At 42.2% G+C, this 11,841-nt stretch overlaps 2 protein-coding genes across 2 annotated transcripts; both read left to right on the top strand.

Moving 5' to 3' along the window:
* Positions 1–2,567: 2,567 nt before the first annotated feature.
* On the top strand, positions 2,568–5,552 carry LOC144901754 (uncharacterized). The gene is made up of 2 exons (XM_078796617.1): positions 2,568–3,000; positions 3,908–5,552. The coding sequence occupies exon 2, from the start codon at positions 3,945–3,947 to the stop codon at positions 5,073–5,075; it is 1,131 nt and encodes a 376-aa protein (XP_078652743.1). The 5' UTR covers positions 2,568–3,000; positions 3,908–3,944; the 3' UTR covers positions 5,076–5,552.
* Positions 5,553–9,124: 3,572 nt separating this feature from the next.
* On the top strand, positions 9,125–11,815 carry LOC144901749 (uncharacterized). Its single transcript, XM_078796611.1, has 2 exons — positions 9,125–9,263; positions 10,171–11,815. Exon 2 carries the CDS (start codon positions 10,208–10,210, stop codon positions 11,336–11,338), a length of 1,131 nt encoding a protein of 376 aa, XP_078652737.1. The 5' UTR covers positions 9,125–9,263; positions 10,171–10,207; the 3' UTR covers positions 11,339–11,815.
* The last annotated feature ends 26 nt before the right edge of the window (positions 11,816–11,841 follow it).

Raw genomic sequence — 11,841 nt, 5'->3', positions numbered from 1 at the left:
CCCACCAGGTGAAGTTGCTGGCTGGGTTGGCCCGACTGGAGCAGTTCATCACCACGTAGGTCCCGAATAATACTGGTCCCGACGGACTGACCAAGACTTTGGTGTCCTTGGGGGCAACTAGGAGGAGAAAAGTACCCAGAGATCATCTTTGTCATTTTAGGGAGGGGACAAACAGAAAAGGTCTCACATAAAACGTTGAGAGTCACGCTGCTATTGGTCTGTTCCTGACGTCCGTGCACGTAATAAACAGACGAGCATTCCAGGATGTAGCCGTTGTACTTTTCCGTCAAAACCAACGTGTCCTGGAGTTTAGTCACGAAGGTTCCATCTGGGAGCTGCTCCAGGTGTTGCTGGTTGTTGCTAGTGTGACGCCACTTGACCACAGGCGGAGACGCCGGGCAAGGAGTGAAAGCGGAGCAGCTGATGGTGATGGACTGCTTCACTTTCAGCTCAACTACGGGGATATGGATGGTGGGTTGCCAAGGCTGTTCTGTGGAACCAATCGGTCATGAGGGATGAAACTTTCAAGTGAAAAACAAAAAAAGTCTTACCTTCAACTTGGATATAAACGGGTTCACACTGCTTCCCAACCACGGTTACATGGTTGTACAGTTGCAAGAAATAGGCGCCTGAGTGTTGCGTAACCGTGTTGTTGTACATCATGGTGCAGTTCTGCTGGTCGAGCCTTCCCGTTAAAATAAGTGCATAATCACTGAAGCTCAAGCAGTTGTCATAAACGATGGTACTTGGATACGAGTCACCTTTGGTCCACTGCCCACACAGCCACAGCTTGGTATTGGGGTCTCCTTTGTATGTGAATTTACATGGAATATGCAGACATGTTCCAGCCAGGGCTGGAATATTCTTTGGAGTTGTTATGTGGGTTCCCTGCTCATAACACGTTCTTGTAGAACCTAGAAGGTAAGTCGTGATGAGCACCGTAACGTAAAAGCACCTTTTGTTGACGTTTAAATGGCTCACCTATACTACAGACTGTAGTCAGCAGTAGCAAAGTCTTCATTGGCTCCATTGTCAACCCACATAAAGCGTGTTTCCTGCAGGAGCACCATATTAATCTGTTTTTATTATTCAAAGGGTATTTTTAATTAAGTATGGAGTGTAAAAATGTGTTATGACATTTTGTATTTGTCAGGAGAGATCCCGATTTTTTTTTTCATTTCCAGCAGCATTCATGAACCATTAACACCTTGAAATAAAAGACACTTTCAATTTCACATCATGTTATATTGGATGAGCCTCGAGGGGTGCAGTACTTTCTCCGCTCTGCAGGGGACAGCAGTGAGGCGTGTCTATCTCGTGCATTGTTAACACATGAAGATAATAAAACGGCAAGTAATTGCGCGTCAGAGCATTTAAGTAAATAATTTTGACATTTTAAAATATGCTGGCCAGCCTCTGTAATTAACAATTCGTTCATATTCAAGCAAAACAACCCACACAATTAAATCACGCTCATCTTTGTGTATATTACAACATGGTCATTAGCGTGTCTATTCAATTTACCTTCGAGGCTAGAAGACTCCTAAGTTCTCAGCGCACAGTGCAGCGGCTGTCTTAAATGCGTTTTGAATCAACAGGGAACACATCCTCACTGAGCAAAATCTTAGTCGTGTTTGATACGTCTTAAAGAGAAAAAGATATTAAAGTTGTTTCTCTATGTCGTATGTCCTCTTCACGCGTCATAACATCAATAGTACATGGAACAATCCAACACGTAAAGCACTGTTTCATTGGAATTGATGATAATAGACTTATTTGTAATACACGTTTCATTCCATAGTTTTAAAATAAAGTTTTATTCAAAAATAAAACCTGTAGACCCAACTGCAAGATAAAGAGTGGAGGCGAGACCGAATGTAAATTATTAGGCTTTTGAAGGTGCTGGCCGAGATAAAATAGTACAATTATTTTTTTATGGCCAATTTGAAATTAAGTGTTGCGTTCTCAGCACTGTGTGACATATTGGATAGTTCACACCACGTCTTGTTTCTTAGCTGTGTTCATTCACCCACACAGTCAACATAAGCACGCACACGTGCTATTCATGGGAAGTACAGTTAAATGTCCGTCGCAACGCATTTTGCGACAGTTAAACAGGAAGTCAGGAGGTCTCTTCAAAACAAAAGCACAGTGCACTGGCAGGAACATACTGCTCGTTAGAACCACTTTATAAACAATATTGTAAATGAAAGCATATAACCCAACATTAAGGGTTTGCTCGCAGTATGGTTTGGACTTTGTTATGATATGAAGTCAGAAGTAAAGAGGACGTTCATTTGATTGCTGCTGTGCTACGGAATCTGATGTACAGATGAATGTGTAGGCTAACATGTTAACAGCACGATACATAGTCTGACCAACCTTGTTCAAAATTCAGTCGGGTTTTTCCTCGGTGTTTTTTTAATGTTCTAAGGACCATGCACTGTATGTGTATGAAATAAAGTTGATGGTGATTACAGCGACTTGTATGCAAATTAGCCATTGGCGTCAACTAGCAAATTGTAGGACAACCAATAGCTACTTTTCTTACTGAGGAGTTGGCAACAGTGACCGAGTGCACGAGCACTGCAGACTGGCTACCGCCAGGTATGGAAATGTATGCCGGGTAGATTTCGGGGAAAAACACAATGGATAATTATTCTGAAATATTAAATATGGACGACACAATGCGAAAGAGTATTATTCGTGTCAGGAAGGCTAAACTCGTCTCAGTGAACTTTGCACCTTCTCAAGCTAGCTTAGCTTGCTAGCTGCTAACAAAGAGCCGGAAGTTATCAACACATCGCTACGACAGAAATCAAGTGTGAGTGCAAAGTGTTGTGATTGTGTGAGCATTTGAAAAAAAAAAAAACAAACAAATGCTGAGTGCATTTGTGAATCGGCGACTAACTGCGACTGTAAGCGGAGAACGATAGCAGAGTACGAGGAGAACCAGCGACGACGTCAACAACTGGACGCTGTTTTCAAGAAGCAGAGCAGGTTAGTTTCACTCTTACTGTCACATTTGTATATTTTTTTTATTTGTTTTTTTAACACGACCCATAAAAGCTGTTATCCGTTAAGGACCGTTTTGCACATGTACTCCACATAGCTATCGTATCGATATCAAGGGTTCGTGATCGATACGAACTCGATACTAATGTTTGAGTTTACGTCTGTGCGGGGGGAGGGGGGCATTTCACAGTGGACTGTTTTGTGAACGTTGGCCACTATGCAACTGTTGCTGAAGCCAGATACTTTTTCCAATGTTACTTGGGGTTGCTAACAGTTGGGTAATGACCACGGTACACGTTACCGATGCTCCAACACACAAAGCTTAATAGTTCTTCCAGAATCCATCCACATTATATTCTGTACTTCCTGTGAAAACGGTCTGTTGACCCACACCCACTCTGCTGTTTTTGGTGACACTCCCAAGGGCTCAGGAGGACTTCCGGATAGCTGCCGAACCCAACTTTATTGGCGTTGATAAAACGTCAATTTATCTTTTTAAAATGTCCGCTTTTAACATCCAGCCATGTGTGTTGGATCACAAATCCGATCCCGAAGTAGAGACTGGATGGTCTGAATCTTCTCAAGGAAACTTCAAGGCATATCTCAATAGTAAGTAGCTTTAGCATTGTGTGTAGCTGCTCTATAGGAGTCCACAACTCAATACAAGGGGCTGAAAAACGAGCATAATAGGTCGCCTTTAAGGTTACTTTTACCTTCATTGAAGATGTGACTGTTCTCAAAGACGCTTGTGGTAACAAGATCAACCACCACCATCTTGCTTTTTTCAGCCACACCAAGGATCAAATCTTCAATTAGGCACTTTTTGAGGACAGTGAGACGGAGCAAAGGCGGACTTATCCGAAGCATGTCTTTGTCTTCTTGTGTCCTGCAGACATCTTCCCACTGAGCAGCAGTAGTGAACCTCCCGGATGGAGCGGGAGGAGCCACAGCACCCTCACATTAAAGAGGAAGAGGAGGATCGCAGCATCAGTCAGGAGGGAGAGCATCTTGAAGGACTGGAGGAGTTCCCAGTGATTTGTGTAACCGTGAAGAGTGAAGATGATGAAGACAAAGGTCAAAGTGAGGAGCAGGGAGAGGTGGAGCCTCCAAGCAGCAGCTCCACGCATCACATGACAACAGAAGCTGATGGAGACCACAGTGGAGGATCACAAGCAGACAACCTCTTAGCTCCACTATCAGATAGCGACGACATAACGTCACACTCTCCTGACACTGATGATGAAGACTCTGAAGCTGACATGACATGTCACACTGACAACACACGCTGGAAATGCTCCCAATGTGACAAAACCTTTGTTCACAAGGGGAATCTGACCAGACACATGAGATACCACACAGGAGAGAAACCTTTCACCTGCTCAGTTTGTGGTAAAATATTCTCAGAGTGGTCAAATTTGAAAGAACACACAAGAGTACACACAAGAAAGAAAACTTTCACCTGCTCAGTTTGTGGTAAACGATTATCTCGGCGATCACACTTGAACGTACACACAAGAATACACACAGGCGAGAAACCTTTTGTCTGCTCAGTGTGCTCTCAATGTGACAAAACCTTTGTTAAAAGGGGATATCTGAAAATACACATGAGACATCACACTGGAGAGAAACCTTTTGCTTGCTCAGTTTGCAATAAAAGGTTCATTGCTAAGCCATATTTGAAAGATCACACAAGAATACACACCGGAGTGAAACCTTCTCCTTGCTCGGCGTGCGGGAAAAGATTCTATCAAAAATATCAATTGAAAAAACACATGAAAATCCACACTGGAGAGAAACCTCTTTCCTGCTCAGTTTGTGGTAAGAGATTCATTAAGAAGTCAAATTTGGATGACCACACAAGAATACACACTGGGGAGAAACCCTTTTCTTGCTCAGTTTGTGGTAAAACATTCTGCTTAAAGGGTAATTTAAAAAGACACACGTCAATACACACTGGAGAGAAACCTTTTCCTTGTATTGTTTGTGGTAAAAAGTTCTTTCAACCAAGTCTTTTAAAAAGACACGCAATTTTACACACTAGAGAGAACCCTTATTCCTGAGCAGGTCAAAGTTTCTCTCAGAAATACATTTGAAAGTACACACAATTTTACACAGTACACACAGTAAAAACCTGGCAACCATCTTTGACTTATTAATTACTCTTATTGATGATGATAACATGCTTAACGTGTGATTCAAATGTTCAAGAGACTCTTGTTAGGCAAAGCTTAATTGGATTAGTTTCAGATTAACTGATTAATCTGGTTAAAAATTGTAATTATTTGACAGTTCTTAGATAGATGGTAATGATAGGGAGGTTCATGCCTGCCCAAAATACACCTAATGACGTCCGTGGCTCCCCTCGTGTCCTGTGATTGGCTGGCTTTTGTCAATAAAGTTTTTTTTATATTACTTTGCCATAATTCTTTCTTACACTAAAAATGTGTATTGCGTGACTGCAATAAAGTCAGATGTTTTTCTCACTTGAATTGACAAAACTAATGATTGTGAGATTAAAACATTTTGATCTAATCTTGGACTATGAGTCAAGTCGTTCTTCAAAGTGATGCCGCTGACGACGTTACATTGCGCATGCGCACACGGCGGTCAACTTTGGCATCAGTCCACAGTACTGTATTTCGGGTAGCCTTCGGAGAAAAAACAACAGATAATTGTTACATATATTTAATTTGACGCAGATATTACATGAAAGAGGGAGACAGTTTTATGAATGGCAGGATAAACTCGTCACAGTGTGCGACGCTCGGCAAGCTAGCTTAGCCTAGTTTGAGTCCTGACCTGGATCCTACTGGGATGCTGTGGCATGACCTTCAAAAGATGCTTTATAAAGCCTCCTATGTGGCTGAATGACAACAATTCTGCAAAGTAGAGACTCATTGCAAGTTATGCTTGATTGCAGTTGTTGCTGCTAAGGGCGGCCCAACCGGGTATTAGGTTTAGGGGGCAATCACTTTTCCACCCAGGTCTATGTGGGTTTTGGTTTCTCTCCCTTCATAATAGGCTTCTAAAAAACTGCATTTTGCGTTCACTAATATTTAAATCGCTTTATTTAAAGGGGCAGACACGCTGTATTCAATGCCCACCTGTAATCTCTAGTCTGATCTTTCTTGACGCTTGCTGGCCAACAGAATTGGCCGCCACGCAGTAAATCTCTTCTTGCTTGGTCACGTTCCATGTCGTACATTCTCCATCGGCCATGGGCGTGTAAGTCCCGCCCTCCTCCTTAACCCACCAGGTGAAGTTGCTGGCTGGGTTGGCCCGACTGGAGCAGTTCATCACCACGTAGGTCCCGAATAATACTGGTCCCGACGGACTGACCAAGACTTTGGTGTCCTTGGGGGCAACTAGGAGGAGAAAAGTACCCAGAGATCATCTTTGTCATTTTAGGGAGGGGACAAACAGAAAAGGTCTCACATAAAACGTTGAGAGTCACGCTGCTATTGGTCTGTTCCTGACGTCCGTGCACGTAATAAACAGACGAGCATTCCAGGATGTAGCCGTTGTACTTTTCCGTCAAAACCAACGTGTCCCGGAGTTTAGTCACGAAGGTTCCATCTGGGAGCTGCTCCAGGTGTTGCTGGTTGTTGCTAGTGTGACGCCACTTGACCACAGGCGGAGACGCCGGGCAAGGAGTGAAAGCGGAGCAGCTGATGGTGATGGACTGCTTCACTTTCAGCTCAACTACGGGGATATGGATGGTGGGTTGCCAAGGCTGTTCTGTGGAACCAATCGGTCATGAGGGATGAAACTTTCAAGTGAAAAACAAAAAAAGTCTTACCTTCAACTTGGATATAAACGGGTTCACACTGCTTCCCAACCACGGTTACATGGTTGTACAGTTGCAAGAAATAGGCGCCTGAGTGTTGCGTAACCGTGTTGTTGTACATCATGGTGCAGTTCTGCTGGTCGAGCCTTCCCGTTAAAATAAGTGCATAATCACTGAAGCTCAAGCAGTTGTCATAAACGATGGTACTTGGATACGAGTCACCTTTGGTCCACTGCCCACACAGCCACAGCTTGGTATTGGGGTCTCCTTTGTATGTGAATTTACATGGAATATGCAGACATGTTCCAGCCAGGGCTGGAATATTCTTTGGAGTTGTTATGTGGGTTCCCTGCTCATAACACGTTCTTGTAGAACCTAGAAGGTAAGTCGTGATGAGCACCGTAACGTAAAAGCACCTTTTGTTGACGTTTAAATGGCTCACCTATACTACAGACTGTAGTCAGCAGTAGCAAAGTCTTCATTGGCTCCATTGTCAACCCACATAAAGCGTGTTTCCTGCAGGAGCACCATATTAATCTGTTTTTATTATTCAAAGGGTATTTTTAATTAAGTATGGAGTGTAAAAATGTGTTATGACATTTTGTATTTGTCAGGAGAGATCCCGATTTTTTTTTTCATTTCCAGCAGCATTCATGAACCATTAACACCTTGAAATAAAAGACACTTTCAATTTCACATCATGTTATATTGGATGAGCCTCGAGGGGTGCAGTACTTTCTCCGCTCTGCAGGGGACAGCAGTGAGGCGTGTCTATCTCGTGCATTGTTAACACATGAAGATAATAAAACGGCAAGTAATTGCGCGTCAGAGCATTTAAGTAAATAATTTTGACATTTTAAAATATGCTGGCCAGCCTCTGTAATTAACAATTCGTTCATATTCAAGCAAAACAACCCACACAATTAAATCACGCTCATCTTTGTGTATATTACAACATGGTCATTAGCGTGTCTATTCAATTTACCTTCGAGGCTAGAAGACTCCTAAGTTCTCAGCGCACAGTGCAGCGGCTGTCTTAAATGCGTTTTGAATCAACAGGGAACACATCCTCACTGAGCAAAATCTTAGTCGTGTTTGATACGTCTTAAAGAGAAAAAGATATTAAAGTTGTTTCTCTATGTCGTATGTCCTCTTCACGCGTCATAACATCAATAGTACATGGAACAATCCAACACGTAAAGCACTGTTTCATTGGAATTGATGATAATAGACTTATTTGTAATACACGTTTCATTCCATAGTTTTAAAATAAAGTTTTATTCAAAAATAAAACCTGTAGACCCAACTGCAAGATAAAGAGTGGAGGCGAGACCGAATGTAAATTATTAGGCTTTTGAAGGTGCTGGCCGAGATAAAATAGTACAATTATTTTTTTATGGCCAATTTGAAATTAAGTGTTGCGTTCTCAGCACTGTGTGACATATTGGATAGTTCACACCACGTCTTGTTTCTTAGCTGTGTTCATTCACCCACACAGTCAACATAAGCACGCACACGTGCTATTCATGGGAAGTACAGTTAAATGTCCGTCGCAACGCATTTTGCGACAGTTAAACAGGAAGTCAGGAGGTCTCTTCAAAACAAAAGCACAGTGCACTGGCAGGAACATACTGCTCGTTAGAACCACTTTATAAACAATATTGTAAATGAAAGCATATAACCCAACATTAAGGGTTTGCTCGCAGTATGGTTTGGACTTTGTTATGATATGAAGTCAGAAGTAAAGAGGACGTTCATTTGATTGCTGCTGTGCTACGGAATCTGATGTACAGATGAATGTGTAGGCTAACATGTTAACAGCACGATACATAGTCTGACCAACCTTGTTCAAAATTCAGTCGGGTTTTTCCTCGGTGTTTTTTTAATGTTCTAAGGACCATGCACTGTATGTGTATGAAATAAAGTTGATGGTGATTACAGCGACTTGTATGCAAATTAGCCATTGGCGTCAACTAGCAAATTGTAGGACAACCAATAGCTACTTTTCTTACTGAGGAGTTGGCAACAGTGACCGAGTGCACGAGCACTGCAGACTGGCTACCGCCAGGTATGGAAATGTATGCCGGGTAGATTTCGGGGAAAAACACAATGGATAATTATTCTGAAATATTAAATATGGACGACACAATGCGAAAGAGTATTATTCGTGTCAGGAAGGCTAAACTCGTCTCAGTGAACTTTGCACCTTCTCAAGCTAGCTTAGCTTGCTAGCTGCTAACAAAGAGCCGGAAGTTATCAACACATCGCTACGACAGAAATCAAGTGTGAGTGCAAAGTGTTGTGATTGTGTGAGCATTTGTAAAAAAAAAAAACAAACAAATGCTGAGTGCATTTGTGAATCGGCGACTAACTGCGACTGTAAGCGGAGAACGATAGCAGAGTACGAGGAGAACCAGCGACGACGTCAACAACTGGACGCTGTTTTCAAGAAGCAGAGCAGGTTAGTTTCACTCTTACTGTCACATTTGTATATTTTTTTTATTTGTTTTTTTAACACGACCCATAAAAGCTGTTATCCGTTAAGGACCGTTTTGCACATGTACTCCACATAGCTATCGTATCGATATCAAGGGTTCGTGATCGATACGAACTCGATACTAATGTTTGAGTTTACGTCTGTGCGGGGGGAGGGGGGCATTTCACAGTGGACTGTTTTGTGAACGTTGGCCACTATGCAACTGTTGCTGAAGCCAGATACTTTTTCCAATGTTACTTGGGGTTGCTAACAGTTGGGTAATGACCACGGTACACGTTACCGATGCTCCAACACACAAAGCTTAATAGTTCTTCCAGAATCCATCCACATTATATTCTGTACTTCCTGTGAAAACGGTCTGTTGACCCACACCCACTCTGCTGTTTTTGGTGACACTCCCAAGGGCTCAGGAGGACTTCCGGATAGCTGCCGAACCCAACTTTATTGGCGTTGATAAAACGTCAATTTATCTTTTTAAAATGTCCGCTTTTAACATCCAGCCATGTGTGTTGGATCACAAATCCGATCCCGAAGTAGAGACTGGATGGTCTGAATCTTCTCAAGGAAACTTCAAGGCATATCTCAATAGTAAGTAGCTTTAGCATTGTGTGTAGCTGCTCTATAGGAGTCCACAACTCAATACAAGGGGCTGAAAAACGAGCATAATAGGTCGCCTTTAAGGTTACTTTTACCTTCATTGAAGATGTGACTGTTCTCAAAGACGCTTGTGGTAACAAGATCAACCACCACCATCTTGCTTTTTTCAGCCACACCAAGGATCAAATCTTCAATTAGGCACTTTTTGAGGACAGTGAGACGGAGCAAAGGCGGACTTATCCGAAGCATGTCTTTGTCTTCTTGTGTCCTGCAGACATCTTCCCACTGAGCAGCAGTAGTGAACCTCCCGGATGGAGCGGGAGGAGCCACAGCACCCTCACATTAAAGAGGAAGAGGAGGATCGCAGCATCAGTCAGGAGGGAGAGCATCTTGAAGGACTGGAGGAGTTCCCAGTGATTCGTGTAACCGTGAAGAGTGAAGATGATGAAGACAAAGGTCAAAGTGAGGAGCAGGGAGAGGTGGAGCCTCCAAGCAGCAGCTCCACGCATCACATGACAACAGAAGCTGATGGAGACCACAGTGGAGGATCACAAGCAGACAACCTCTTAGCTCCACTATCAGATAGCGACGACATAACGTCACACTCTCCTGACACTGATGATGAAGACTCTGAAGCTGACATGACATGTCACACTGACAACACACGCTGGAAATGCTCCCAATGTGACAAAACCTTTGTTCACAAGGGGAATCTGACCAGACACATGAGATACCACACAGGAGAGAAACCTTTCACCTGCTCAGTTTGTGGTAAAATATTCTCAGAGTGGTCAAATTTGAAAGAACACACAAGAGTACACACAAGAAAGAAAACTTTCACCTGCTCAGTTTGTGGTAAACGATTATCTCGGCGATCACACTTGAACGTACACACAAGAATACACACAGGCGAGAAACCTTTTGTCTGCTCAGTGTGCTCTCAATGTGACAAAACCTTTGTTAAAAGGGGATATCTGAAAATACACATGAGACATCACACTGGAGAGAAACCTTTTGCTTGCTCAGTTTGCAATAAAAGGTTCATTGCTAAGCCATATTTGAAAGATCACACAAGAATACACACCGGAGTGAAACCTTCTCCTTGCTCGGCGTGCGGGAAAAGATTCTATCAAAAATATCAATTGAAAAAACACATGAAAATCCACACTGGAGAGAAACCTCTTTCCTGCTCAGTTTGTGGTAAGAGATTCATTAAGAAGTCAAATTTGGATGACCACACAAGAATACACACTGGGGAGAAACCCTTTTCTTGCTCAGTTTGTGGTAAAACATTCTGCTTAAAGGGTAATTTAAAAAGACACACGTCAATACACACTGGAGAGAAACCTTTTCCTTGTATTGTTTGTGGTAAAAAGTTCTTTCAACCAAGTCTTTTAAAAAGACACGCAATTGTACACACTAGAGAGAACCCTTATTCCTGAGCAGGTCAAAGTTTCTCTCAGAAATACATTTGAAAGTACACACAATTTTACACAGTACACACAGTAAAAACCTGGCAACCATCTTTGACTTATTAATTACTCTTATTGATGATGATAACATGCTTAACGTGTGATTCAAATGTTCAAGAGACTCTTGTTAGGCAAAGCTTAATTGGATTAGTTTCAGATTAACTGATTAATCTGGTTAAAAATTGTAATTATTTGACAGTTCTTAGATAGATGGTAATGATAGGGAGGTTCATGCCTGCCCAAAATACACCTAATGACGTCCGTGGCTCCCCTCGTGTCCTGTGATTGGCTGGCTTTTGTCAATAAAGTTTTTTTTATATTACTTTGCCATAATTCTTTCTTACACTAAAAATGTGTATTGCGTGACTGCAATAAAGTCAGATGTTTTTCTCACTTGAATTGACAAAACTAATGATTGTGAGATTAAAACATTTTGATCTAATCTTGGACTATGAGTCAAGTCGTTCTTCAAA

The sequence above is a fragment of the Doryrhamphus excisus genome, linkage group LG15, assembly GCF_037039965.1.
Source record: "Doryrhamphus excisus strain RoL-2023G ecotype Guam linkage group LG15, RoL_Dexc_Guam_v1.1, whole genome shotgun sequence".
NCBI classification, from domain to species: Eukaryota; Metazoa; Chordata; class Actinopteri; order Syngnathiformes; family Syngnathidae; genus Doryrhamphus; species Doryrhamphus excisus.
Note: the sequence above shows the minus strand (reverse complement) of the source record. Positions and strands in the feature narration are given on the sequence as shown.